This window comes from Thermothelomyces thermophilus, chromosome 1, assembly GCF_000226095.1.
Source record: "Thermothelomyces thermophilus ATCC 42464 chromosome 1, complete sequence".
NCBI lineage: Eukaryota > Fungi > Ascomycota > Sordariomycetes > Sordariales > Chaetomiaceae > Thermothelomyces > Thermothelomyces thermophilus.
Genome location: NC_016472.1, coordinates 5,393,569 through 5,420,391, shown reverse-complemented (window position 1 = coordinate 5,420,391; position 26,823 = coordinate 5,393,569). Strand labels below are relative to the sequence as shown.

The following is a 26,823-nucleotide window of genomic DNA, read 5'->3' as shown; positions in this document are numbered from 1 at the left end:
GTCCGAGAACCCTTTACCGAGGTCCAGGCTTGCCAGCCTCTCCCTAGCCGGAGAGAATGACCACTTTGTCCGATGAGAATTGGCGCAGGTTTTGTTCTGCGCATGCCTTGCAAGCCGTAGAAAAGACGTTTTGAGGATACCAGGCAGTGAGGGTCCTTGGCATTCCCTGAGCGCATTCTGCAGCTCGTTCCCCCTTCGCGTGGCCAGTAGTTTTGATGCCTGCGGGTTATCGAGATAAATGTGCTTTGCACTCAGATTCCAAATCCCCTCCCCCCCCCCCCCCCCTTTGTTAGAGAGAGTGGGGTGCTGGGAGCTTGCTTGCATGCGCTCCGTGCTGTTTGAACCTGATACAGGAGGCTGCAAAGTCCAAGCGACATGATCCTTGGTCCCTCAACGCATTACCGAGACAGGAATGATATCATCATTTTACAACACAAGTCAACCACAAGAATCTAGAAGACATACCCCCGTATAGTTTCAAGAGTCGCCTGGAAGTATAATTGCCAAGCAATGTCGTACACATCGCCGGCGTGTGCCTAGGATTGATGTGAAACCGCACGCGCTCCGAGGCAGCCGCTGTTATTGAGTGCGGGGTTTAATCATCGACCTGCGACAAAGCGAAGGAAAAAGAGAAGAGAGAGAGAAAGAAAGAGGCAGGGAGAAAAGCAAAAGAGAAAAAGAAGAGAACCAAGCAGCAGACGGGGAAACGGGTCATGGGCGACGGACCGGCCAAGTCAGGGCTCTCTTCCGTCCCCAGCATCATCACGAATAACCACGAACAGTCCCGGGCTGGAGCCGCAGCTGGCGCCGGCCGCGGCGGTCCATTATCGACAGGGACCCCGACCACATCGCCTTCCATCACCGGCTTCCGGCAGCAAGCCATCCGCATCCAGGAACCGCCCGAGCGACGCCCGCTCCTCGCACAGCGCGCCGCCTTCCCGCACAACCTCGACAACGAGGTCTTCTCGTGCCGCATCTACGGCAGCAGCAACGGCTCATCATCCCCAGACAACCCCAGCGCCGGCGACCATAATGGCGGCGGCGGCGGTGGCGGCGGCGGCGGCGGCAGCCCCTACCGGCACCTGCCCGTCTACACAACCATCCACCGCATCCGGCGCGACATCATCTCGGTGGTGGAGGACTACCTCTCGCTGGAACAGCTGCGCGACCTGCGGCTCAACGTGAGCGTGATCCGGCCGCTGGTCGACAAGCTGTACGAGCAGGACGACATCTCGATCGTGTACGCGCTGCTCGTCAACCGCGCCCAGTTCCTGAACGAGCAGGCCCACCTGAGCAACCGCCAGAACGTCAACTACACGCGCGCCGCCCTCTGCGAGCTCATCGCCACCCGCATCCTCCGCCGCTTCAACGAGGACAACGAGGGGCCCCGGAACCTCCTCGTCCTCGCCCACATTCTCATCGCCGGCTTCGAGCCCTTCCAGAACGCCCCCGACGAGATCCGCGCCGCCGTCGGCGCCTCCACCGCCCGCCAACGCACCCTGCCCGCCCTCGAGGTCGCCATCCTGAGCGAGAGCCGCGTGTTCCTCGCGAGCACCAGCTGCCAGAAGATGTGAGCAGTTTTTTTTTTTTTTGGGGTTTTTTTTATTGATCGATCATTGGGATTCTAATAACGTTGGGGGGTTCTAGCGTCGATGCCATCTACGAGGGGAGGGTCGTCTACACGCCCTCCAGCTTCATGGACATCCTGCCCGACCGGTACAAGCAGCTGCCCATCTCGCTCTACAACCCGAGGGAGGCGCCCCTGCTCAACCACTACCGCCTGCTCGTGCCCCGGACGAGGAACATCCTCGAGATCATGCACTTTATCATCCTGCTGGCCCTCTATCTCGCCTTCATGAGCGAGCGGGACAGCAGCCGCATCACCAAGCTCGAGATGTGCTTCACCGTCTATGCCATGGGCTGGGTTCTCGACCAGTTCGCGACGCTGTTGGGGCATGGCTGGTAGGTCCCCTCGGGATGCACGCTCACGCTCCTATGCACAAAGCTGATTCTTGGCTGACTTGTTGGTAAATTTTAGGGATGTGTATGCCCAGAACCTGTGGTCCTTCCTGGACGTCACGTTCTCCGTCATCTACTGGATCTACCTAGTCATCCGTCTCTACAGCTGGGCCAAGGGGAGCGTGGCTGCAGGGCAGCAGGCTCTGGACGTCCTGGCCATGGGCGCCCCCGTGCTCGTGCCCCGGCTGGCCTTCAACCTGCTCTCCGACAACCTCGTCTTCCTCTCGCTGCGGTCCATGATGTCCGACTTTGCCATGCTGTCGGCCCTGGCCATATGGTGTTTCCTGGGCTTCCTCCTCTCGCTGGTGTGGTTGGGCAACGGCCTCTTCAGCGCTGGGTAGGTATATTCTTGTCTCGGTATGAACGGATAGCACAACGGTAACTAGTCTGCTGACCGGTTAACAAGGACCATCAGCAAATGGATGATCTACATATGGTTTGGGCTGGATGGTTCAGGCATCCAACACTCGGTCAGTGATCTCAAAACAACACAAAACATTGCCTCACCCGCTGACGAGTGGCAGTCCGACTTCCACCAAGTCCTGGGGCCCTCCCTCATGGTCACCTTCGCTTTCCTTGGCAACACCCTCTTCCTGACCATCCTCGTCTCCATACTGTCGACTACCTTCAGCCACATCGTCAACAATGCACCCGCAGAGATTCAGTTCCGTCGCGCTGTCATGACCCTCGAGGGCGTCAAGGGCGACGCCATCTTCGCCTACCCGCCGCCCTTCAACATCCTGGCAATCCTGCTCCTAGTGCCCCTCAAGTTCTTCGTCTCCCCGCGGTGGTTCCACAAGATCCACGTCTTCTCGGTGCGCCTCATCAACCTGCCAATCCTACTCATCATCGCCCTCGCCGAGCGCCGCTCTCTCGCGCCCCAACACAAGCTGCCGTCGCTCTCGCCCGCGCCGAGCATCTCCAAAACGCGCCCGACCATCCGCATCCGCCGCCACTTCTGGGACAGGTGGCGCATCACGCACAGCGACATCGAGACCGTCTTCGAGGTCCCCGTGCCGGACTCGGTGCTCGCCGAGATCGCGGCCGACGACGACATGACCCGGCATCTGATCCGCAGGCAGTTTGTCGCAGGCAGCCGAGGGGACCAACACCAGCAGCAGCAGCAGCAGCACCAGCAGCAGCCAGTGTCGCCGCTCTTGGCCAAGCCGGGCCAAGCAGGACCACTTCCCACTGCAGCAGCGCCGCCACCGCCACCGCCACCGCCAACAACAACGACAACGACAACAACAACCACGTCGCCGCAGCAGCCGCAGCGGCAACAGCAACAACAGCCGGGAGGTCCTCCGGGTGCCCGACTGACAACCCGGAGGGACAGCATCGGGCCGTTTCCGGGGCTGAGGGCCGAGCTGCAGGGGGTGCTGAGCGAGAGCGACGAGGTGAGCGACATCACCACGAGGCTGGAGGCGCTCGAGGACGGCATCCAGCGGATCCAGGGGCTGCTGGAGAGGCTGGTGGGCAGTGCGAGCGCGAGCGCGAGCGCGAGCGCCAGCGTGGCTGCGAGTAGTGCCGGGGGCGAGGTACTCGATGCGGGAGGGGCTGACGCGCGGGAGGGGGAGGGGCAGGGGCAGAGGGGGTTGTCCTTGGCCGAGCTGAATCGGGTTGCGGAGGAGTAGTGAACAAACAAGTAAGCGTTCTCTGGGCGTAGTCAAGTAAAGAAGGATGATATGAAGCGTAACAAAACAAGGAACAGAAAAAAAAAAGGAAAGGAAAGGAAGAACAGAGAGAAAACAGCGTGATAGGTTCCTGCATTGCGAGGCGTTGGAGGGGACCCATGTTGCTCGTTTTCTCTTTACACTAAGCACATCACAGAAAGGAAGTGTTCTGTTTCCCGAGTCCTTGAAGGGATTCTTGACTTTCGAAACTTTGGATCAAAAAAGAATCGCGCAACACGCTGTTTCCGCTTCCTAACCTACAGTCCGGTGGAAAATCACACCTTCCCTAAAAGTATCGAGTCCGGTTTTTTTTTCCAGTTGAGTCTCTCTCACCTTCCCTGGGTGCTCCAGCTACACGAAGTCGTCATCCTTCTGCCCTTTGCATAATTATAATATTTTATGAGAAAACCAACGGAGAAAAAGGGGCAAGACAGGGATGAAAGAACAAGCGTAAAGAACAAGCGTGAACAACAGAGAAGAAAGATGTGCCTCGTCACTCACTACCGCGACTTCCATTGCGGCCACCGCTGGGCCACCATCACCGTCCCATGCTACCCCGGCGCCGGCTTCGACACATGTCCCGAGTTCGTCAATGGGCGACTGAAGCCACTGCCGCCGAGACTCGTTGCACAGGCGGAGAAGTGTCCAAAGTGGTGGGTTGTCTGTCTATTCCCATCACTCGCCAGACCCGGTTTATCGGCAATGTGGGAAGGGAGGAGAGGGCAGGAGAAAGAAGACTGCAAAAATAGTAAAAAAGAATAACGATGGCTAACGGTCTCATAGCGACCTCGGCAGCAAGTACGATCGAAACAGGACGCGCATGGTCAAGAAGATTCAGTACGGCTTCCGCTGGGGGATTGGGCCGGATGGGACGGATCCCGGATGCGACATTGTGTGTTGTGTCATGTGAAGGGGTTGAGTGAACGGCGTTGGGATGGCGGAGGGAAAGGGGTGAAGAGCGCAGGGAGTGATTATCTCACGAGATGAAGACTGATTCAGACTTCTAGCTGCCAGGATGCGGCTAAGACGGCCCTCTTGTTTGATGGGAGCTGAACCATGTGGAACGGTTTGCCCACGTGTTCATTTCCGTTTTCTGGCGGCGCGACAGTCAAAGTACGAGGAGGTTCCGAGGTGGTAATTGATTGTGAAGCGCAGCCGATGGCGACAAGTTGGGGTGGACAATTGATGACTGCCCAGCACCAGCTCCGTTTCCCGACCAAGGACAGAAATAGAGATGAATCAATCTCATCTTTATCTCGATTCTCATTCTCATCACGTGCCCCACTCATGGTGCTCCAAATCTGGGTCTGTTATTTCTCACTCATGTGTTCCTGCATAACTCAACGCCAAATCCGTCAAAAGTGAAGCCATCGCCATTACCTCCCCAGCCGACTCACCAAATGCCGCCAGAGAAGTGAAAAATGACAACAATGCTCCCCACCCCTTCAACCTCCCACGTCCCCTATGCTCGCGTCTACGAGCCGGCCGAGGACTCTTTTCTCCTCCTCGACACCTTGTCCTCGGCTAGCGAAACCGCATTTCTCGCCGCTCGGTTCCCTTCATCGTCTTCTCCTCCTTCTTCTTCTTCTTCTTCACCTTCATCACAAACACTCTCGGACTCAGACTCTCGCTCAGCCGCACCGCTAGTCCTCGAAGTCGGTCCCGGCTCGGGCGTCGTCCTAGCCTTCCTCACCGCGCACGCCCAGGTCCTCTTCTCGCGCCGCGACATCCTGACGCTCGGTATCGACGTCAACCGCTTCGCCTGCGCCGCCACGTCCGAGACCGTCGCCAAGGCGGTAGAAGAAGCAGAAGCAGAGGCAGAAGCAGAGGCAGCAGAAGCAACCACCGGAAAAGCCGAGCAGCAATCGGGGGGGTTCGGCGACGGCGACGGCGACGGTGACGGCGACGGGGAAGACAGTAGCAGCAAACCACAACGTCCACAACCACGAGCAGCAGCACAACCACGACGAGTAGCGGGGTACCACCTCGGAACGGCGCAGGGAGACCTGGCGACGGCCGTGCGGCCGGGCACCGTCGACGTGCTCGTCTTCAACCCGCCGTACGTGCCGACGCCCGACCTGCCACCCGTCCAGCCCGAGGGCAACCACCACCAGCAGCAGCAGGCCGCCGCCGCCGCCACGGCGCCGTCGCACGAGGAGGACTCGAGGCTGCTCGCGCTGTCGTACGCCGGGGGCCGGGACGGGATGGAGGTCACCGACCGGCTGATCGAGGCGCTCCCGGAGGTGCTGTCGGCCCGCGGCGTCGCGTACCTGCTGCTCTGTGCGCAGAACAAGCCCGAGGAGGTCAAGGGCAGGATCAGGCGGCTGGCGGGCGGGCCGTGGAGGGCCGAGACGGTCGGGACGAGCGGGAGGCAGGCGGGGTGGGAGAAGCTGCAGATTGTGAGGATATGGCGGGAGTAGGAAGATTTTTTTTTTTTTTTTTTTTTTTTTTGGTTGGGGGGGGGGGTTGGCACAAAGCGGGCGGGCCCAGATGCGCAGTGTGTGCGAGGGTGGGAAAAATAAAAGGAATGATTAGGTGGATGTTTTTTGTCTGGGTAATACTATTCTGCTGCTGCTGCTGCTGCTGCTGCTGCTGCTCCTTTGTCACCTTCCTACAGGTAAGAAGGAGGGGGGGGGGGGGGGCGCGCGGGGCGGAGGAGGGCAAGATGGCCCACGACTCTGCTACGTGCTCCGCCATTTGCCATAAGCAAGCAAAAAAAAATCTCCCTGGCATTTTCGTCCGTCCTAAGAACGCCATACTGACTGAGTGCTGTACCCGTACCCCGAGGTGATCAACAAAGACAAAAAGGTATAGCTCCATCCTCACCGAGCCCGCACCGGCGTGGGATGGCTAGCCCCCTCTTCCTCGTCTCTCTGAGTCAGGGCCATGGCCGGATTGCCGGCCCTTCTATGGTCGTGTAAAAGTCTCCGTCTGTTCTGGCCGTTATGCCATGATTCCTTCCCGCAACCAATACTGCATTCCCAAGGCACACAAGTCCAGTCGATGATAAGAGAAAGGGACCCGACCCAATGCCGCAACCAGACGCCAGTCCCCGATCCCCGACTTTGTCTCTTGATATTCTTTGCTTCTCTTTTCTCTTCATGCTCCGCGGCAAACAGTCCTCCGTCCCCAGTCCCAGCCGTCGATTCTAAGACAACCGATCCTCCTAACCCCTCCCGCGGCCCCTGCCTCTCCCCCTGCCCATCCCGCGCCCCCTTCCGCGGCCGCGGCCGCGCTCCGCCTCCTTGCGCGCCTTGTTCTTGGGCTTGGGCGCGTCGTCAATGAGCAGCGTGTCCAGCGGCAGCGAGTCGGGCAGGATGAAGTAGCGGATGGTGCTGCCGCGCACGTTGAGCGTCTCGAGCGGGATGGGGTCCTGCCCGCGCGGCGTCATCTTGACGTTGCGCAGCGCCGTGTTCATCTGCGGCGATACGGACGCGATGGTCCCGTGCACGATGGTGCCGTTCTTGAGCTCGATCGTGACCGTCTCATTGGCGCATTTCATGAGGAATCTGCGGCCAGGGCCGAGAGGGGGGCCATTGGTCAGCAAGCTGCCTTTTTTTTTTTAAAAAAAAAAAAACCAGAGTCCCTTTGGGGTGAGCGGATGTTTGGGCGGAGAAGCAAAGTGCGCAGCCGTTGGCTGGCTGGTTTCTTCCTTCGCATTCACATCATTCTCGATCGCGTGCTGTCGCGGTGACCTTTTTGCTCTGTGTTTGGGGAAAAAAAGATATAAAGTCACGATAGAGCGACTCACCTAACCAGCTTCATCTTGGCGGATTTAGGGGAGACAGGCAACCTGCTCCAAAATAAATCCGGGGATTGAAGGTAATGGTCGGGGAATGGCTAATTTGGTTGATGCCTGGTCGTCAGTATCGATCGCTCCTCGATACTGCTGAGGCTGTTGGAGCTCCAGCACGAGTCGGCCGCCAAGCCTGAAATTTGAGATCACGTGGCTAGCTCCGGACTTGGGCTGTGCTCTGATGCTCTGAGGTGGTGGTGGGTCGCCTCGAGAACATTAACCCCGCCATCTGATCCCGAGCCAACATAGCGGTGATTTGCGAGTTAGGAAAGCCCAGCAATGATGTCACACAGCAGCTTGGCTCATGATATGCAAATCGTGCGTTTTTAGGAGGTGGGTTGAACACCTCGGCTGAGCCCACCCCAGTTAACTAGTAACATATATTGAAGTACTGGGGCGGGGATGGTTGTCTAGACAAGCTTCAGAAAAACAAAACATTGATGCGCAAGTGATGGTCTGAAGCATGGAGGGCGGGTTCCGACCTGCACCATGCCCGGCCGCCGAGTGCTAACCACGCCGTGCTCCATCCCAAAAGGCTCGTCGTCTCCACGAGACAAACAGCGTTAAGAGTTGACGCAGCCGCGCCTTTGCCCAACGTTACTTATCCTTTTCGTTCTCCGAAACCTTCTCCCACTCGTCCTCGGTGCTGACGCCGCTCTTATGCCCATGGCTCGGACTCGGCAGCAGCTCCTCCGCAACTCGCTGCTTCAGCTCCCCCTGCGGCTCGGCCGGCTCTACCACGGTACTGACCGCCGCGGGCTTTGCTGCCGGTACCACGGGCGGGCTGGGGGCCCTGCGAAGGCTCGGCGTCGACTTGGTCGCCTCCACCTCGGTCTCGCTATCATCCAGTGGTGACGACGACGCTGCTCGGGGAGGCGGCGGGCGAGCCGCGAGTGCACGCCGCTTCTTTTCTTCTTCCTGTTCCTGGTGCGCCTTGAGCTCGCGCGCGAACCAGTTGATAGCGGCCCAGAGGCCGCCACACAGCACCGAGAGCACCAGGAAGTGGATGCTGTAGGTTGCGAGGAGCAGGACAGCGAGCAGGACCTGCAGCGCGGCGAAGGTGGCGTTGGTCGCGACGAGGAGCGTCGGCGTCGGGCCGGGGGTGAAAATGGACTGCCACAGGCCTTCGATGAACGATGCCATGGCTTTTCAAAAGCGTCCGATCAGGGTTCCCAGATTCCGCTTGTCTAGTGTTTTGGAGGTTCGATGGTGTGGTGTTTTGCAAGGCAGCAAAAGGAATCGCAGTATGTTGTAACGGTGTATTAGGGCTTCGAGATGCGAGACTCTCAAAGTTGTTGTGCTCGCGTCGGCTGCAAGGGGCGTTGCCAGTCAGCGTGGGAATCACGGGGTACGGAAAGCGCGGCCATTATAAACAGCCGACCGAAAGCCAGGCCAAGCGACCTACATGAAAACCTGGCAATGACATGCGCATGACACGGCCGCAATAGTTATTGTGAGAGGACACACGCAGCACAAAATCCACCCTGGTCTTAGGTAGCGTGTTTGTTCGTTTGCGCCCAAAAAAAAACAGCGTGTCAAAACTGCAAGCTGCAACAGATGGCCGATGCGATGCGGTCGGGCAGAGATGACGAAACGCGACGATGACTAGGAGCGAAATGGCCCGCGTGGGAGCTCGGCCGTGCCAAGCCTCAGGGTGTAGTTGTAATCCGTCGGTCAGGTACCTGACCTAGGTACCTAACTCGCTAACTGAGCACCGGCGACAGGGAACTTAGTTCATACAGAACACCCAAGAAATTCACAGAACGAGGGGCGGTCGTTCTCAGAATAGCGAAAAGGACTAATCCTACTAGACACGATGATGATCACAGGATCATCTAATGAAGATATTAATGGTCTAGAGGCGCTTTATCCGCGCCGAAACTTGGGCCCCTGTGCTGTCTGTCGTCCCTTGGTGCCCGGCAAGAGACGATGCAACGGCGGGGAGGGGTTGTTCGAGGTAACCCGAAAAGAACGCGGGGGGCCATCTTTCCTCGAGTAGGATAGCGAGACGCGCTTTCCGCCTCCAGAGTATTTACCTTTCCTTGCAGTATGCCTGACTGATCCATATTGATCGCTCGAGAGCGTACACTACTTGGAAAGCACCCGTTTCCGGTCCAATCTGCCGGGGAACCTTCAACTTCGTTTGTTCTGCGCAGACAGGAGAATGTCCTTACTCTACGTCTAGTGTGCGCCCAAACCTACGCAAGATTCAGAAGCTCCAGGTACTAGGTTTAATATTTAAGGCAGAAAGTGTTACTGCATATGCATTTTCCAATCCATATATATATATTTTTTTTAAAAAAAAAGCCTAAATACCTTCTTCAGTGCCTTCCCGTTCCACCTCTATCTTCTGTCCATCAGTCCATGCGACCACCGTCTGGCGAGCCACGTGGGGCGTGCGGTGGGGTTCCCGCTTGCATGCAAAGAACACACTAAAAGTGCCTGCAGCTGCTGCCCAGGTGGGACGGACCCGGAATGGCGAGGATCGGATGGAGGGAATGTATGACATACCTGAGGTTGTACAGCAGCCTATTGACAATCTGTGGTGTTCGGGTTATGTACGATTTTGATGAGATATACCCTGATTGTATCCTCCCGAAAGAAGTTGACAGAGCCTTTCATGTTCTTCTTACTTCGCCTCTAAGTCTATTTCTTCTTAGTACGTTTTAATAACTTTGTTGTTTCCTCATTTTCTGCTCCTTTCCAGGGTTCCATCTCCGAGCCATATACGGATTATATAGGCTTGGACTTGTTGTTTACAAATTCAACTCCAGCAACCGGTGGTGGGGTGTACTCCGAACGAAGATTTGGGAGAGTAGCATTGCAACAACCTTCTATTGAGATCAATCGACCCATGATCAAAGGTTATCTAGAAACTCTCGGAATGCAGGACCAAAACCACATTCAACTAGCAACATGATTTGCGCCAATGGCGTTGTCTTCGTTGCTTTCTGTGATTGTCCATCGTGAACATATCTTCGCCTCTTCTGGTTTAAATCATACCCTACCTGATGCGCAAGTTTTAGGGTAGCCTCCATTGCTGTCTCATCAGACGTCTCATTTCATGTCCAAGGTTTAGTACCTTCGACCTTCACATTGATCTTCCCTGCAGAGTAACAGGGTGTATATCGTTCTTCCACCCTAGAAAAAGGGGACAGATTGAGCATCATAAGAACTGAGTGGTTCGTTCTAATTATTTGTGTTCACTTGCCTTATCCAATTATGACTTTTGGTAGTTGTTTCCCCTCTCCTTTCTCTCCCCGCTTTTCATCCTCTTTAAGGAACTAGTTAACTCTAGTAGCTATTCGGATAACGATGGACCTGGGAGGTTTTGCATAGTGCGTTACCTCTTACAGATCATACGACGTCTTGGAGTCATAACATCGCTTGCTAATCGCTTGTCCGAACACATGTAACGGCCAAGGGGCCTGTGCTGTTCTAGACCTGATTCAATCGTTTTGACTTCACCAGAGGGATAATGCCGCCTGACGCCTGGTGCCGTTCTGATCTGCGTACAGTGCTCTACCACACTGTGATCTGAGGACTACAATATGCTGTACTTGGGGTTTTTATATCTTTGTATACCTGTTACTGCTTTGATCTAGCTACTGAATACTGCGAAATAGACTCCATTTCACTGCTATAAGAGCCCCGGGTTAGGGTTATTTCCGACGAGAGTCGGCGCTCAATCATTCCGAGTTACGGAGCACCGCTGCGTTAACTTACCCCTGTCGCAGCTGAATGCAGTCACTTTCAGCTCCCCCCGCCTGTCTGCCTGGTGCCTGCAGCGCATTGGATTGGCTTGCCATCGATAACAAACGACTTCAATTCCTGCAACAAAACACAACTTTCAAGCCGGCACCGTCGAAGCACCCCCCCCCCCCCCCGATCACGTTTCCATTCTCAACTGCTCCAATGTGACAAATGCCCCCTTCCTGTCTAACAGAACATCGCCCACAATGGCGCCGCCCGCGAAGCGACGCAAGCGCGCCATCGTGGATGACGACGATTCCGAAGACGATGCCCTCCAAAACAGAAACACCCTGAAGCGTTTCCTGTTCTCGTCTCCCGACAAGACCAAGTCCCCCGACAAAGCCAACGCCACAGACGCTGCCGCCGCATCGAGCAATTCTCCGCTACTCTCGCCGAGCCCGGCCCGCAAACGCACCACCCGCGCAACCGCTGCCGCATCAACAGCTGCTCAACCAACCCCAGGCGCCACCCGCAGCCCGAGCACGAGCCCGCTCAAATCTCGCACGCGAGCAGGCACGCAGAAGAAGCGGAAAGCAGCCGCAACAGCAGCATCAGCCTCCGGGGCAGGAGCGGGCGAGGATGAGAAGGGCGGCCGATCCGCCGATCTGCCGACTCTCTTTTCCAGGCAAGCACAGCGCAGCCAGTCGCAGCTCCAGTCCCAGCCATCGTTCTTATCATCGATCAACGGGGCCCTCTCTTCGTCGGTCGGCACCAATGGCACCAATGGTACCAACGGCAGCAGCGGTGACAGGATCCATCTGAGCAGTGGCAAGCTGGACGATATTATCAGCGATCCGATCTCGGAGGGCAACAATAACGGGGCGGAGGAGGACGAGGACGATGTCCCGCTCATGATGTCCTCCGCGTCGGCTGCCGCGTCGAGCCTGGTGGGGAGGGCCAAGGCGGCACAGAAGAGGTTCGCGACCTCCTCCGGCAGCGGGGCATTCCAGCGAGACGGTGGGACACAGGCGGCCGCCGGCGGGCAGAAATTCCTCCTCTCTGCGAAATCAAACGCCTCGAGGACGGGTGCGAGTGTTAACGATGATGACGATGCCCGGCCCTGGTCGGAGCGGTTTGCGCCTGTTAGCCTGGACGAGTTGGCGGTGCACAAGAGAAAGGTGCAGGACGTGAGGCGGTGGTTGGACGACGTACTCTCCGGGCGTTTGAGGCAGCGGCTCCTGGTGTTGAAAGGTCCCGCTGGGTCAGGAAAGACGACGACGCTGAGATTGCTAGCACGGGACATGCGATGCGAAGTGCTGGAGTGGAAGAACCCGGCGAACTCCTTCGGGCTTGCTGGCCATGGGTATCAGTCAGCTGCGTCACAATTCGAGGAGTTTCTTGGACGAGGAGGGAAGTTTGGCCAGCTGGATGTCGAGTCGGATGACGCGACGCCACAGCCGATGCCGCCGCCGCCGCCCTCGGGCGCCGCTGCGAATGGGGCGGGCAAGGCAACAGAGAGGAGGCTGATGCTAGTGGAAGAGTTTCCAAACACATTCATGCGGTCATCAAGTGGACTGGTGGGGTTCCGGAATGCGATATTGCAGTTTCTGGCCGCCAATACGCCGGCACTGGCTGGGTTTGGGTTCGGCTACAACTCGGAGCCCGTCACGCCCATCGTCATGGTCATATCGGAGACGCTGCTTACCACGACATCGGCTTCGGCAGACAGTTTTACCGCCCACCGGCTGCTCGGCCCCGAAATCTTAAGACATCCGGGAACGGGTGTCATCGAGTTCAACCCAATCGCTCCGACTTTTCTCGCCAAAGCCTTGGAGCTGGTGGTCCAGAAAGAAGCTCGAAAGTCGGGCAGGCGACGGACTCCTGGGCCTCTCGTGCTTCAGCGACTAGGCGAGATTGGGGATATCCGGAATGCGATATCGTCCCTTGAGTTCCTTTGCCTGAAAGGTGACGACGAGGCGGACTGGGGCTCCAGAGTTGCGTTCACCAAGCCGAAGCGGGGAGCGAAGGGCGTCCCAGCCCTGACGAAAGGCGAGCAGGACAGCCTCGAACTGGTGTCGCAGCGAGAAGCCACTCTCGGGATTTTCCACGCGGTCGGCAAGGTCGTGTACAACAAGAGAGGTAGCGAGTTTCCGGCGGGTTCCGTCGAAGCAGCAGCCGAGAGTCTGCCGGACTACATGTCACACCTCTCCCGCCCTAAACCTTCCGAGGTCTCTGTCGATACGCTCATCGACGAGATCGGCACCGATACGCACACGTTCATGTCTGCGCTTCACGAGAACTTTGCGCTCTCCTGCGAGCGAAGTGGCCCGCTCGACCCCAACTCCTCGCTGGACTACATCAACGGCTGCCTCGATTACCTCTCGGAGAGCGACTTGCTCTGCCCGTCCTGGGATGTCTTCTTTGGCGGAAAGGGATTTGGTGGGGGTTACACGGGCAAGGACTCGGCCAGCCATATCCTGCGGCAGGATGAGATAGCGTTCCAGGTGGCCGTCCGCGGGCTGCTGTTCTCGCTGCCGTCGCCGGTGAAGCGGCAGAGCCACCCTACCGGCCGCGGCGGGGACGCCTTCAAGATGTTTTACCCTACGTACCTAAAGCTGTGGCGCACCAAGGAGGAGCTGGAGGGGTTAGTTGATCTGTGGGCGGCCAAGATGCTCAGGGGGGAGGATGGTGGGCCTGGTCCACCGTCATCGGCGCACTCGCAGGGGTTTGTTAGGGACGGGTCCTCTGCGTTTCGCAAGGCCGGCGGTAGCAATGGAGTTCTCGGAAGCAAGGCTCCGGCGTCCTCGACGGCGCATCAGGTGGGCAAAACTAGCGGGCAGGCTCAGACGAATCCTACGCCGCTCCTCTCACTCGGAAATGCGGCACGACAGGAGTTGCTCCTCGAGCGCTTGCCATACATGGCACAGATTGCGCGCGGCAAGTGGTGCTCCTTTGGCACGATGAAGATCAGAGACCTCGAAAAGATTATATCCTTCCAGGGAATTGGTCCACTCGGCGCGGGCGAGGATGAGGGGGATGATGCGGCAGACGAGGAGAGCGGTAGCAGCTTCGGCCTGGCCGAATCCTGGGCCACAGACAAACCTACGGAAGAGGGTTCTCCGCGGAAAAGGAGAGGCCTCGGCGCAATCCTGAGCGGCAGGACAGGCCGCGGAAGGAGTGAGGGGGAGGAGGAACCCAGCCTGCCCATGCAGAGTCTGGTGATTAGTGATGATGATATTGAGGATGATTAGGAACAGATGCGTCTGGTCATACATGGGATGCATCATTCTTGGCCAACACCGCTTGCTCCAGACCCGAAGTATGTATGGCGTTGAAAAATCAAAAGGCGTTGGTTTGGCGAACTGGGCACGGGCGAGGGCTGGCGAATCCAGGCTGGAAGTAGGGACTAAGTTCGGGAAATAATCATGCACGGCTTGGATATAGAAATGCGTTGTCACTTGTAAACGTGTCGCATGGGTGTTCTACCGCACCCTCTTGCCCTAGGTCAATGGGAACCCTGATGGCTACAGGGTAGTCTGGTAACTGATAAGATAACAACAGATAACGATAAGCAGCACTCAAATGACGGGTGATAGCTTTATAAGGTTCGATTTGTGGTCCGGTCCATTGGAGTAGGCCCGCTCAGACCGAACTCATTTCCTGCCTTTTACCGGATGTGACCGTGAGTTGGCCTAAAATACTCCATTTCCCAATCTTTGGAACCACCTCTCTGGGTCTCCCAGATTCGATTCTCATTTTTGCAGTTTCCTTTTCTTTACTTTTTATTTTTTTCCGCAACCTCCATTTCGCACACACAACAGAGCCTTCTGTCTTTGAATTCATTTAATCATCAGGTTAAGATTTCATCGTAACAAATTTTCTTTGTTTTCTTTATAACCATTTTTTTCCAACCTTGAATGCCGCTAAAGCTTGCACGGTTACTTTCTCTCACTGCCCTTTTACACCTTCAGATTGCAGCACTTGAAGAACCTTCCATCGTGAATATGCCACTCGGTCCCAGCTTGGCCCTTTGTTCTAGCCGAGAGGACTCGGCAGTGTGTTTCCGTGCGGATTACACTACTTAGTAGCTCTGATGGAGAAGCTCGATCGCCAGAGACGGGGTTCAGGGCGGGCCCTGCCGTGCGGGGTCGGAAACTGAACCCGCGACCGCCTCTCGGCCCAGAGAGATCCATGCAAACCTCGGCTCGGACGCGGCTCCCAGGGCAACACTCAGACCGCCCTGCCTCGGCCTCGGATCGAGCCCATGAGCTGCGCGCTCGTTGGCTCCGCGCAAAGTGCTTAGGCGCTGTGATCTGGCATCAAGGCGGCCGCTGTCATTGGTGGCTGCGTCTGGAAAAGGCTAATTAACCAAGAAGTGGTGGCGGGGATCCTTGAAATCCGGCGCTGTTGTTGTTACTTGGCCGACAGCTCATATCCCGACGCATTCAGCGACAAGGAAGCATCAACAACCGCAAAACAACCGCAACACCACCATCACCTCCACAACACTGCCATCGAAACAGAGACTCATTACCGGACGAGCCACTCCAAACCACCCCAACCCCCCCCCCCCTCTTTCTTTTCCACAATTTCCGCACCATGGCCGGACGGGTGCGCCAGCCCATCGATACTCGGGCTCTGGAAAAATGGATCTCCCAGAACGTGCCCCTGATCGAGGTGCCATTGGACGTCAAGCAGGTGAGCAGGGCAACAGCGGACTTCTTGACAAGCCTTTGACCCTCGGGCATGAACACGCTCGACTGACGCGACCTCTCTGTGGAGCAGTTTGGATTTGGCCAGTCCAACCCTACCTACCAGTTGACCGCCGCCGACGGCACCCGCTACGTCCTCCGCAAGAAGCCGCCAGGACCCCTCGTGTCCAAGACGGCCCACAAGGTCGAGCGCGAGTACCGCATCATTCACGCTCTCGAGAAGACGGACGTTCCCGTGCCCAAGGCCTACTGCCTGTGTGAGGACGAGTCCGTCATTGGAACGCCCTTCTACATCATGGAGTTCCTCGACGGGCGCATCTTCGAGGACCCCGTCATCCCGAGCGTCTTGCCCGACCACCGCCGCGCCATCTGGGCCGACGCCGTGCGCACCCTCGCCAAGCTGCACCGCATCGACCCCCGCTCCGTCGGGCTCGAGAACTTCGGCAAGCCCACGGGCTTCTACACCCGCCAGGTCAACACCTGGCGCGCCGTGTGCGACGCCCAGGCCGCCGTCCGCGACGTCGAGACCCGCGAGGCCGTCGGCCAACTCCCCCACTTTTCCGAGCTCATGGAATTCTTCGCCGACGAGCGCCAGCAGCCCGCCGACCGCGGCACCCTCATCCACGGCGACTTCAAGATTGACAATCTTGTCTTTCACAAGACCGAGCCCCGCGTGATCGGCATTCTCGAGTAAGTTCCTTGCTCTCGTTCCCTCTCGTCCGTGCCCACCTGCCCCGTACGCGAAACTAACGCATCTCTCTCCCACACACACATACACAGCTGGGAAATGTCGACAATAGGCCATCCCCTCTCCGACATTTCCAACCTCCTCACCCCCTACTTCACCGCGCGCCTCGACCCCCGCCGCTCCGTCAACGTCCACCCGGGCTTCCTCCCGCGCGCCACCCGCGGCCTGCCCACCCCGGACGAGATCACGACCCTCTACTTCAGCGTTGTCTCCTCTCCTTCTCCTTCTTCTTCCTCCTCCTCCTCTTCCTCCTCCTCCTCGACGGGAGAAGCAGGCGACTCCTCACTCGAGCTGACCCTCGCCACCGCCACCGCCACCCAAGGCCTGAGGGACAGGCGCCGCGAGCTGCAGTGGGCGCAGGCCTTCAACATCTTCCGGCTGGCCGCCATCTGCCAGGGCATCGCGGCCCGGCAGGCCGGGCGGCAGGCGAGCAGCGAGCAGGCCAGGCGGTACGGCGACGCGAGGAACCCGCTGGCCGAATTCGCATGGGAGCTGGTGCAGAGCGCAAAGGCCGCTTCCGGTGCCGGCGGCGGCGGTGGTGGTGGTGGTGGCGGTGGTGCAGCGAAAGGCAGGGACTCGAAGCTGTGATGTGATGGTTGATGTCTGTGTATCTACTCCCCTGAGCTGTTTGTATCAAGCATTTATTATTATAAGACATGACCCAGTCCTTCTTGACCTCCGCTCTTCCCCAGTCTGTGAGAAGGGCAGAGGGGGGGAACACCAGGGAGCACATGTACGTGAAAGCGTACAAGACGGGAAAGTAAACGGCAATTGTCCATTTCTTGGATTGTGCTAGACGCATACATACATACATAATGCCGTTGGGCCAACGGCTCAAGATCATATAAGCACAAGCGGGATTGACGTCGGTGGCGGCGGAAGAGGGGGGAGGGCGGTCGCAACTCACTGTGTGCGCGCTTGAAAGCACGCAAACAGGACAAAAATCAACAGACGTACAGACATACAAAGTGCATATTCCTACGTAAAATATACTAGTATATATGCCGCCCGCACCCATGTTCGTTCTTACCATCGAGTCGACTACCTTCGGACTCTTATCTGTCCGACTGCTCACCCGTAATAATACCATAACATGCATGATATTGTCAGCTCCACCTAGAGGATAGCAGTAGGTCAGGGCAGATGATATTGTGGCAACCAGCGGCCACGTTGAGCAGCAGCGGTGGAGGGAACACACCTAACATGTGCGACTCATTTATTGTATTTCCCGTTCCCGCTCGGTGAACTACCTAGGAAAAGAGGCCCCCGTGCGGAAACCGGCACCTCTTCGCTGCCAAAAAGAGAAAAAATGAAAAGAGAATGGAGAAACAAGCCCTCAAGCTAGATTCAACTCGTGCATGCATGCTGAGCAGTATCTTTCCAGTCTCACGTCTCACAAGTCCGTTCGTCTGCCCCATCGCTCGCTCTGCTTATCTGTCTGTCTCTCTGCCTGCCTGCCTGCCTGCCTGCCTGTCTGGCGTCGGCACACTCAATCTATCCAGCCTATCCCATCCTCCCCTCGCCATATTATGGCACGTAGTAACAAATTGCGAAACCAGGAGCTGGGTGAGCGCGGATGGTGCGCGTGCGGCAGAAGACCCTCAACTGCTGCCCATCTTGACGGGTAACAGGAGATTGGTTATCGACTCGGAACGTTGTGTTCTTTTCTCCATCGCTCTGTTCCAGAACTTCACTTGTCGTTCCCAGCTTAGACCCGAATCGTGCCGCTACCACGGTCTAGCATGTGTTCAAAGTTAACGGCCGGAAAGAAAGAGACCCGGTCAACGTCATGGCAACAGTGGAAAGCATCCAGAACGAGCCATGGCCCTGAGGTCGAAGCCGGGTTTAACTTGAGAAAAGGCACCATCACTCGAACCCCTCCGCAAGGCAATCCTTCCCCCTTCTTCCCGCTGTCTGGATTAAACCTCTTGCCTTCAAACCCGCAAACAAAATGCCTATATTAAACGCCGGACCCGCATCATTGTTCATTTCATACCATCCATGCAATTCGCAATTGACTGACTACCCTATCAATCCTGCGCCAGATGCCGAGAGCGAAAACGGAAAATTGCCGAAAATGAACAAGCAAGCGCTCTATAGTGCAGTGCAGTGCTGTGTATGATTTCTTCTCGCGATGCTCAGGTGAACTGTAAAAGGTGTAAAAGGGAAGGGTAAGAAGTGAGTAGAAGAGGTAGAAAAGGAAAGAGAAAAAAATTCTCAGGCTCCGAAATTTTGTTTGCCCGTGACCATCTTTTTTTGCGAGTCGGCCATGCCGTAAGCCTCGGTGCCCTAAGAGAATGGATCGTCCCAGTCTGGCATCTCCCTATTTCTTGACTGAAAGTAGTTGGGCGTGGTGCAACTCCCGGGTAACCGGATAAATCTCCTGCCATTCTACTGCAGCGTATTCCCGCTCTCTGTTCTGCGAGAAAATCTGGAAGTCTGCTGCTGTGGCTGTTGTTCCAAGCCGCTCTGCGGTGTGGAATCAGGGTACTGTTGCGGCGCCCGATTCCCGACCTCCCAACTCGCGCCAGGGTTCCAGGGTATCGAGGCTGAAGTCCTCTGTTGTACGGTGTCTCCATCCTCCTCACTCATAACTAAGGTTTGCGATGCCAGGGTGGACCGCTGTTGCCGTATAACATCCCCGTTTCCTAACCCCCCTCTCAATGTTCGCCCTGCAGGAAATTGCAGCGTTTGCTCAAGCAGCCGGCGTCCAGCCAACCCCTGACGGAGCAGGATTTCTCGCCGATGAAGCACACCCCCGTCTGGTCCGAAAGTACACGTCTGGAACCCAGCGTCCGGGGGCAGCTGTGTTGTGTCCCAGTTGCCCTGCTACTGCATCTGGTTCTCCGTACCACCGGTGCTGGGAACACCGGTGCCGCTGTTCGCGGGGTTCTGGAAACCCGACGCACTGAGCGGGGGCAGCTGCTGCGGGAACGTAGCTGGGGGAGCATTGCCAAAGGACATGTTGGAGTAGTACGTCTGAGAACTGCTTGGGAAACTATGTACGGGGGCTGCACTGCTTATTCGAAGTCCCGAGGAAGTCGGGTTCGTATTTGGCATGGGCTGGTCGTGCTGGAGGGTTGCGTTGGAGGGGTTCGCCGGGTTAATAGGGGCGTAGAAGTAGCGCTGAGTGCCCGGCAGGAACTGTCCCGCAAGGTAACGAGTCAGCAACATATCCGGACCTTCCGCAGGCAGACCAGGCCAATGGAAATCGCTAGGGGTAATTACACGCTCACGGGTCGGGCTCTGCTGCGCCGGTGCCGAGGCACTTGCCGAGGAACGATTGGCCGCGGGGCTGGCATACAAGCCAACGGGGTATCCGGATTGAAAGCTGCTATGACGGACACGTGTTCGCCTCCGGTTCTCGGCCTCCGAAGGAGGGGATCTCCGTTGAGGGGGTCTCGGGGTAGACGTCGTGGTGTCCGACGCCCCCTCCCGTTGGGCTCTAAGACGGCCGACGGCGGTTTCATGATACTCCTGGTGCGCGATGAGGCGGAAAAAAGAATCATCGCTATCTGGTGTGAGCAGGATCGCTGGCACAGCAAAAAAAAGCGCGGATGCGCACTTACTTAGGATTGGGTGCGGCTCCGGCAGATATGCGGTTGCGCATGCGGAAGATGTTGTGGAAAGCCCGGACGCCGGGGACGACTTGCAGTTCCGATGGAACCTTGTCGCGGCAGTACGGACAGCTGTCAGATTCTTCAAACCATTTCTTGATGCAGTGGTCGCCAAAAACATGTTGGCACTTGGGTAGACGCAACGGGGCTTCAATCACGCCCTCTGGGCTCTTCTGGCCGAAGTCGTTGTAGCAGATGACGCACGCTGCGGAGGAGAATGCGTTAGCAAACCTCCAAGGGCGGAAAGGGAATGATGAGGGGTAGACGGTAGTCTGAGGAGGACTTACTTCGCTCCGTCTCGGGCAGGCTGTCCAGCTCGACACTCTGGAGCTGGGCAATGGCCCTTCTAGACGCCACCCGCTTGTTGGTCAACTGGCCGCGGATGATTTGGGTGGCTCGGATGTGGTCCTCGGCCATCAGAGAGCGGAAGTGGGCTGGGTTGACGCCAAACTCGTCTATGTAACGCATCATCTGCTCCTCCTCGTCTGCCGACGAGCCCGGATCCTCGTCACTATCGTGGTCTGACTGCTGCAGACGGCGCGCGAGACTATGGCGGCGCCGGCTGGAAAAGCCTGGAACGGCGCTGTTCGAAGAACCGAGTGGTTGACCAGGGCCGGGCGGCAAGTTCCGCTGCGTGGCTCTAAAGAAGCCCTCCGATTGATTAGCATGCGTGGTCGGGAAATCTGAAGGCGGCGGCAGCTGGGGCGCGGGAGCCGCCGACGAGGGGCCGCCTTCCGCAGGTCCGCCACGGTTGGACGTGTCTAAGTGCCCGTCCGGATGTCGGAAGATGGGCGTACGGTTGGCTGGGCCAGCTGGTGCAGCTGCGGCGGCCGAGGCATGCGGGCTCGATTCTCGCGAGGCAGCAGCTGGCTGTGGATGCGGCTGCGAACCTGTCGGAGGCTGATGTGAGCTGGGGCTGAGGGAGGGTAGCGCAAATGCGCTCCGACCCGGCGTAGGGGCGCCTCGGTCGCTACTCATGGCAGCTTGCGGGGAGTGAGTGTTTGTGGCCTGGCCCGGCTGGCCCGGCTGGCCCGGCTGGTTTGGCTGGGTCTCGTCCATGTGATGCTGTTGTCTGGTTGGCTGCTGCTGGTGCTGCGGGTATTGCTGGTGTTGTTGGTGGCCGGAGAGCTGCGGAGGAGTCGGCAGGACCATCGATGAGCGCGGGTAGGTCACGGGACGGTGGAATCCGGGAAAACTAAAGGGCGAGTAGGGATCGTGGTGTGGGAGAAATTGCTGGCTTGGACCGACGGGGCCTTGTTGCACAATGCCTGACCCGCTTCCGGGACCGCCAAAGTGCGCCTCAGCGGCCGGTGGCCTGAGATGTGGCGGTTGGGTGGCCGGCGCGTGATGGGCGTGGAAAGGAGGAGCGGACCAAGTGCTGCCTTGACTCGAACCCTGGAACCATGCGGCGCTGGCGGCGTGCACCGGATCGTAAGGGGGGTGAGATTGGGAGTGAGAGTGATGCGGGTGTGAATAGGGCTGCGGATACGGAAGAGTTGGTGGTTGGAGAGGAGGGAGTTGCTGCTGCTGCTGCTGCTGCTGCTGTGGTTGTTGAGGTTGCTGCGATTGCTGTGGTTGAGAGCGTGATTGGGACTGGAGCTGTGGCTGGTGCTGGGCCTGAGGTTGCTGCTGCTGCTGCTGCTGCTGCTGCTCGTGCTGTTGCTCTTGCTGCTGCGAGCGACTTCCCCGGTTTTCATCCGCAGGCGAGTTAAATGGCCGACTCTGGGCGGAGGAAGGATGCCCTGTGCTGTGTGACAGCTGTGAGAGGTGTGGCAGCTGGTGCGGCATGGGGTGAAAATTTGGGTCAAAGTGCGGAGGAGGAAGGCTCGACCCGTTGAGATGTTGCTGGTTACGGAAGTACGGGCATCCTTGGTGCTGCGGTAGCCCGTGGAAGCCTGAGCCTGGCGCCGCACTCGTCGCAGGGTCGGCCTGATGCATCAGGAAATCCATCTGGTCCAAGGCGGCCATAGTGACTGTCTGTCCCTGGGATTCGTGATTCCAGCGGACACGGTCGGTGAACCCAATCTCTCCTAGCTGCAAACTAGCTGCTGGCTTGCCTTTCTCTTCTCCCTGGGCCGAGATTCCCCAGAACCAGTCAGTATTCTCTCGTCGGCCAGTCCACGGCTGAGCTGCTGTCACCGCGGTTCACTGCGGCTGCCTGCAGAAAAGATCTGGCGCGCTTCGCTGCCGTCGTCCTCGGCTCCTGTTGTCCTCCTTGGCGTTCTCGCTTGCACGGACAAAGCAGGCAAGAATGTGATGCTCCCTTTGCTCCTTTCCGACGCTATCTCCTCCACCGGCTCATTTGTTTCTGGCCTCCTGTCGTCCTGTCTTAAATGATATCGAGCAGACGAGGCGGTGCGCAGCGTACACAGCGAATGGGCACCGGGGCCACCACCCTTTCCCCCGCCTTGCCTCCTAGTAGAAGCCCAATCACTTCCACGACCGAACCCCTGAGCCGAATCACTCGTGCGGAGAAAGAGTTGGGATTGACGGTCGGTCGAGGATCGAAGGGGGAGCACCCGTATTGCCGGAACACAAGAAGAGAGAAGACTCGAGGTCCGAGACGGCCCGACAGCTTCGGTGCATCCGCTTGCTGGGCCACTGAGGCGACTTTCCGTTCCCTGATCCGCCGCCTGGAGCGATTGTGAAGCTGGCAGCCCACGCCACGCCTCCAGAGAACGGCTGAAGAAGCACAAGCGAAAGAAGAAAAAAAGCAAACAAATTGTTACGGTTTCATTCAACCCACACAACCTCTCTCGAAAAATGAGCTCCCCTGACCTGTTCCGCACTAGATGCCGTCCTGCTCAGGAGTCCTTCGGTGGACGTGGGGATGGTGATGATAAAGGCCCGATAAGATATGGCCGGCCGAGGGCGGGGACGTGGTGCAGGGCCACTTGCTTGGCAGGGAAAGAGGGCGATGTGTTGAGAAAAAAAAACCAAAGTGACTGGGGGGGAGCGGGAAGGGGGAGGGAAAGAGACGAGGAAGACGCCAGGTTGGGGGATGGCGTCGGTTTTGTATCATTAAGCAGCCCGGAAAAGCATGGGGGGAGGAGGGGGTGCCCAGGGCGGAGCAAAGCAAGGCACTCACATCTCACTCAAGTCTGGCCCCGTTCACAACCAGGTCACCGAGCCGCAACCAGTCTCCAAGGTTCCGAAAGCCAACTCGCTTTGGGCCACCGACAGGCAGCGAGGTGCAGCCACTGAACCCTGGGGCGCTCTATATTACGAGTTACGGCCATTACGGTTCGAGGGATCCTCTCCAGGTCTCGCGTCGCTTGCCGGGGTGACCGCTGGCCGTGGGCTGCGGCGTTGGTGGAGAATGCGACGAGCGACTTGGGGGGACACGGCTCGTAAAGATGTGAGAGAGTTCAGTGACGGCCCCAGTGGCCACCCGGCTGCAGCCTCCGAGGCGCGAGGGTAGCGAAGTAAAGCGAGAAGATACCTATGTAACCGTCCCGGTTGTGTTTCCTGCTCGTGCGGCGTCGGCCTGTATGTACGGAATACATATGTACATACATGAACAATAAGACCGAAGCTGCCAGAGCAGCGACCAGTGGGAGCGCCACAGCAAGCTACTCTCGGCAATCCCTACGGAACCTATCGTAGTACTGCGGTAGGTTCTTACAGTACCTTACTGGCGTACCTCCCAACCCAACCCAACCTATCCAGCTGTTACGATAGCGAAAGGGTGATGTGATAGGTACCGGTATCGTACGTTGGAGCCACTAGGTATGTGCTGTATGCATGTACAGCATATACTCCAAGTAAGGAACGAAACGCACCTGGAACGGCCTTGGGCGCGCTGGATGGATGCACCAGAGGGGCACTCCCGTTTCAGGCGATGCCAACATGATGGGGCGATCTCAGGCGGGTCGAGTGGAGAACGTGTAATTACCGTATTGCCAGGTGGTGTAACCTTGAACCACTCGATCGTCGCGTCGGTTCTTTTGTGTGCCGCTTCTCACTCCCTGTCTTCCCAGGTCACCCGTCACGGGCGCCTCCTTTCCGGAATCAGGTGTCGGCCATGCCCAAGCTACATTAGCTGGGCCGCCCTGCGTTTCGCGTTCTCGTGGACAAATCGAACGTGGATAAAAGGCTACGGCATCTTGAAGCGGGCCCTCAGCGTCGTCGCCCGACATGTTTGGGCGTTTGCACCCCGCCTGGAATCCCAATTGCATTCCCCCGGTGTTCCGCTCTGCTGCTCTCGATCGGGTTCCATGTTTGGGCTTCGATTCACAAAGAGAGAGCCCGTGGTTGCGGTCCGGGACGTGTCACTTGCCAACGCGAAAAAAAAAAAAAAAAAAAAAAAAAAAAAAAAAAAAAAAAAAAAAAACTTGGTCAGGACTTGCATCGCCTGTCGGATTGGATACTGCGGCTTGCGGTGCGTTGGTCGGGAGGGGCAAGCGAGACCAGAGGAGCCGGGATGCAACAGGCATGGTACGTCTTTGTGTCTTAACAGCGACTCGACGGAAATGGCCTTGCTGTTGTGAGGTGGCGCCCCTGGAGGGCACTTCTATGGCTGCAATGTCTTGAAGGGAAGGCCTAACGCAATGTACGGATTACTACTGTATGTGCATAGTTACATACAGTACGTACCTAAGAGCACTATATCATAGGAAAGACCGTCAGGGAAGACCGCTTCCGGGCTTCCGTGTGCTTCATCCGCCAAATTCACTCATTCATGCTGTGTTTGCCCTAGTGTAAGCTGGTAACTGGAACAGTATCCATACGCATGCCTGGTAAAGTGCGTAAAAACTTGGTATTGGCGTCAGCATCAGCTTACGTGTTATTAAGCACGGTGTGGGACGGGGGCGTCGAACGTGGGCTGAGTGCTGACAAGCCCTGGAACCACAGATGTTAATGACGGGGCGACAAGAACTTTTCACAGGTTGCTGTGCGTACTCCGTATCGGTTCAGAGACCAGGTTGGACGCCACGCTGCCGCCGGGGTTCTTGGGCTCCCAAGGTTGACTTTCGGATTGTTGGCCACGCTTATCGTTTAACGACTAGGAACTTGAAGGGGGAAAAGCACCCCATAATTTGCCATAAATTTCAAAAGATGTACTGTATAACGAGCTGGAGTCCTAATTCCGCATGAAGAGTCGGAGGAGTGAGTTGTGGCAAGTGCCTTAACTCTTGCAGCTGCCCAGAATTATCGGGCTCTCCGAGATCACAGCATCGCTCCTTCCACAGGACGAAACAAGCCAGCCAAAACAGGCAACTTCCAAGACCCATCTTTAACCTCCAAAATCCCTATTCAACATCCGACTATCCGTTGCCCGATCATGCTTTATCGAATCGGGACTATACGAGCAGAATTTTCTCCTCGGTCATCTTAACAAGATCGCGATCCGTGATCCAAAGGAACTCAGCCTCGACCGATCAACGCAAGCCAACGTACTATATATATATGTAAGGTATGTATGTACTCTACGCGTAATGTGTACCGTGAAGTGCGTACGGGCGCCTTGGAGCTTCCTCCTCCGGCCTTGCCGCATACCCTCCCCTACTCAAGGACGACAAAGGTTCTCGACGACACCGACCACCCTTGTATCGGCAATCCAGTCACGCCGACGTGCGATGCTGGACGGATTATGATTACGGCCGAGGCCTCTGGCTCTTATTCGACTTCGTGCCTCTGAGGTTGTCGAAGCCTGCAGATTCTGTCGACTCACGTCTTTTTTTTTTTATTCTTTTTGTCCCGAGGGCCCACTCGGACAATATCCAAGGAAGGCTCGCGACTTTGCAGGTTGCTCTGGAGCTGTCCCATGGTTTGCACCAATGGAGTTCAGGTGACCTGAAATACCTTGAAGTACCTGACTTACAGAGCGGCTATTACAGGGCAGCATGTACTGTACAGGTTACATACGTATCGTTACCTACATAGTAAGTTGCAGGGTGTTCAATCTGAAGCCTGTCATCGAGTGGGTTATTCATTCTTGGCTGGGTGGACCACCTGAGCAGCTTCGAGTTGCCTTGATTTGCTCAAGCATTCGACATCGTGGCGCTGATCGCCTTCCTCTGCTCGAAATGATGAAATAACGGTACGCCATTACAACATCGAGCCCGTTCCTCCATGATGACGACGAAAGACGCACCTGGTATCCGGGCTTCAAACTTACTCCGGGACAAGGCAAGAAGGAGGGCACAGTCAAGACAGAAGCAGTACCAAATGCTGACATAACATGGGGATGTGCGCTGCAGAAAAAGAATTGCGCCCAGGCACCGATGGGTGCGCTGTGCTACTGATTCGTTTGGTGCTCATACCCAACCACGACAACGTTACCCCTCCGCAGCCCCTCTCTTTCTGTCTTTGATGGGCCTAGAACACAACTCTAAGCTGCCAGACGGGGCCTGTGGCCGGGCCAGCAAGAACCCGGGCTGAGAGCGGTGGTCCTATCGGCGACGCGAATGACCAGCGTGCAGAGGAGATCTTGATCATGGCTACTTCATGATTACGCTTGCTGGCTCCGGCTCCTGCCTGGCACCACATTGACCAACGCTGCTGCAGCGGGCGATTTCTGATACCAGCAAAAAAGAGGAAGAGAAAGGAAAGGGAAGGAAAG

General features: G+C 57.2%; 8 protein-coding genes across 8 annotated transcripts; 5 read left to right on the top strand and 3 right to left on the bottom strand.

Annotated features, from left to right (window-relative positions):
- The first annotated feature begins 306 nt into the window (after positions 1–306).
- On the top strand, positions 307–3,982 carry MYCTH_2297002 (uncharacterized protein). Its single transcript, XM_003659628.1, has 5 exons — positions 307–1,570; positions 1,648–1,962; positions 2,039–2,356; positions 2,426–2,489; positions 2,544–3,982. Exons 1-5 carry the CDS (start codon positions 714–716, stop codon positions 3,651–3,653), a joined length of 2,664 nt encoding a protein of 887 aa, XP_003659676.1. The 5' UTR covers positions 307–713; the 3' UTR covers positions 3,654–3,982.
- Positions 3,983–4,175: 193 nt separating this feature from the next.
- MYCTH_2107169 (uncharacterized protein) lies at positions 4,176–4,745 on the top strand (the record flags this gene model as incomplete). The annotated part of the gene is made up of 3 exons (XM_003659627.1): positions 4,176–4,345; positions 4,476–4,584; positions 4,707–4,745. 3 exons carry the CDS (start codon positions 4,176–4,178, stop codon positions 4,743–4,745), a joined length of 318 nt encoding a protein of 105 aa, XP_003659675.1.
- A 377-nt stretch (positions 4,746–5,122) lies between these two features.
- MYCTH_44053 (uncharacterized protein) lies at positions 5,123–6,112 on the top strand (the record flags this gene model as incomplete). The annotated part of the gene is made up of 3 exons (XM_003659626.1): positions 5,123–5,488; positions 5,547–5,565; positions 5,664–6,112. 3 exons carry the CDS (start codon positions 5,123–5,125, stop codon positions 6,110–6,112), a joined length of 834 nt encoding a protein of 277 aa, XP_003659674.1.
- Positions 6,113–6,332: 220 nt separating this feature from the next.
- Positions 6,333–7,678, bottom strand: MYCTH_2296998 (uncharacterized protein). The gene is made up of 2 exons (XM_003659625.1): positions 7,444–7,678; positions 6,333–7,201 (listed from the first exon to the last, which is right to left on the bottom strand). The coding sequence occupies exons 1-2, from the start codon at positions 7,455–7,457 to the stop codon at positions 6,859–6,861; spliced, it is 357 nt and encodes a 118-aa protein (XP_003659673.1). The 5' UTR covers positions 7,458–7,678; the 3' UTR covers positions 6,333–6,858.
- A 1-nt stretch (position 7,679) lies between these two features.
- On the bottom strand, positions 7,680–9,208 carry MYCTH_2296996 (uncharacterized protein). The gene has a single exon (XM_003659624.1). It carries the CDS (start codon positions 8,629–8,631, stop codon positions 8,086–8,088), a length of 546 nt encoding a protein of 181 aa, XP_003659672.1. The 5' UTR covers positions 8,632–9,208; the 3' UTR covers positions 7,680–8,085.
- A 2,177-nt stretch (positions 9,209–11,385) lies between these two features.
- On the top strand, positions 11,386–14,459 carry MYCTH_63866 (uncharacterized protein). The gene is made up of 3 exons (XM_003659623.1): positions 11,386–11,884; positions 12,032–13,724; positions 13,812–14,459. Exons 1-3 carry the CDS (start codon positions 11,448–11,450, stop codon positions 14,430–14,432), a joined length of 2,751 nt encoding a protein of 916 aa, XP_003659671.1. The 5' UTR covers positions 11,386–11,447; the 3' UTR covers positions 14,433–14,459.
- A 1,272-nt stretch (positions 14,460–15,731) lies between these two features.
- On the top strand, positions 15,732–17,259 carry MYCTH_2296994 (uncharacterized protein). Its single transcript, XM_003659622.1, has 3 exons — positions 15,732–15,879; positions 15,967–16,583; positions 16,674–17,259. Exons 1-3 carry the CDS (start codon positions 15,781–15,783, stop codon positions 17,227–17,229), a joined length of 1,272 nt encoding a protein of 423 aa, XP_003659670.1. The 5' UTR covers positions 15,732–15,780; the 3' UTR covers positions 17,230–17,259.
- A 2,086-nt stretch (positions 17,260–19,345) lies between these two features.
- MYCTH_2296992 (uncharacterized protein) lies at positions 19,346–22,408 on the bottom strand. The gene is made up of 4 exons (XM_003659621.1): positions 20,546–22,408; positions 20,211–20,463; positions 19,870–20,152; positions 19,346–19,785 (listed from the first exon to the last, which is right to left on the bottom strand). The coding sequence occupies exons 1-4, from the start codon at positions 22,224–22,226 to the stop codon at positions 19,471–19,473; spliced, it is 2,532 nt and encodes an 843-aa protein (XP_003659669.1). The 5' UTR covers positions 22,227–22,408; the 3' UTR covers positions 19,346–19,470.
- Between the last annotated feature and the right edge of the window lie 4,415 nt (positions 22,409–26,823).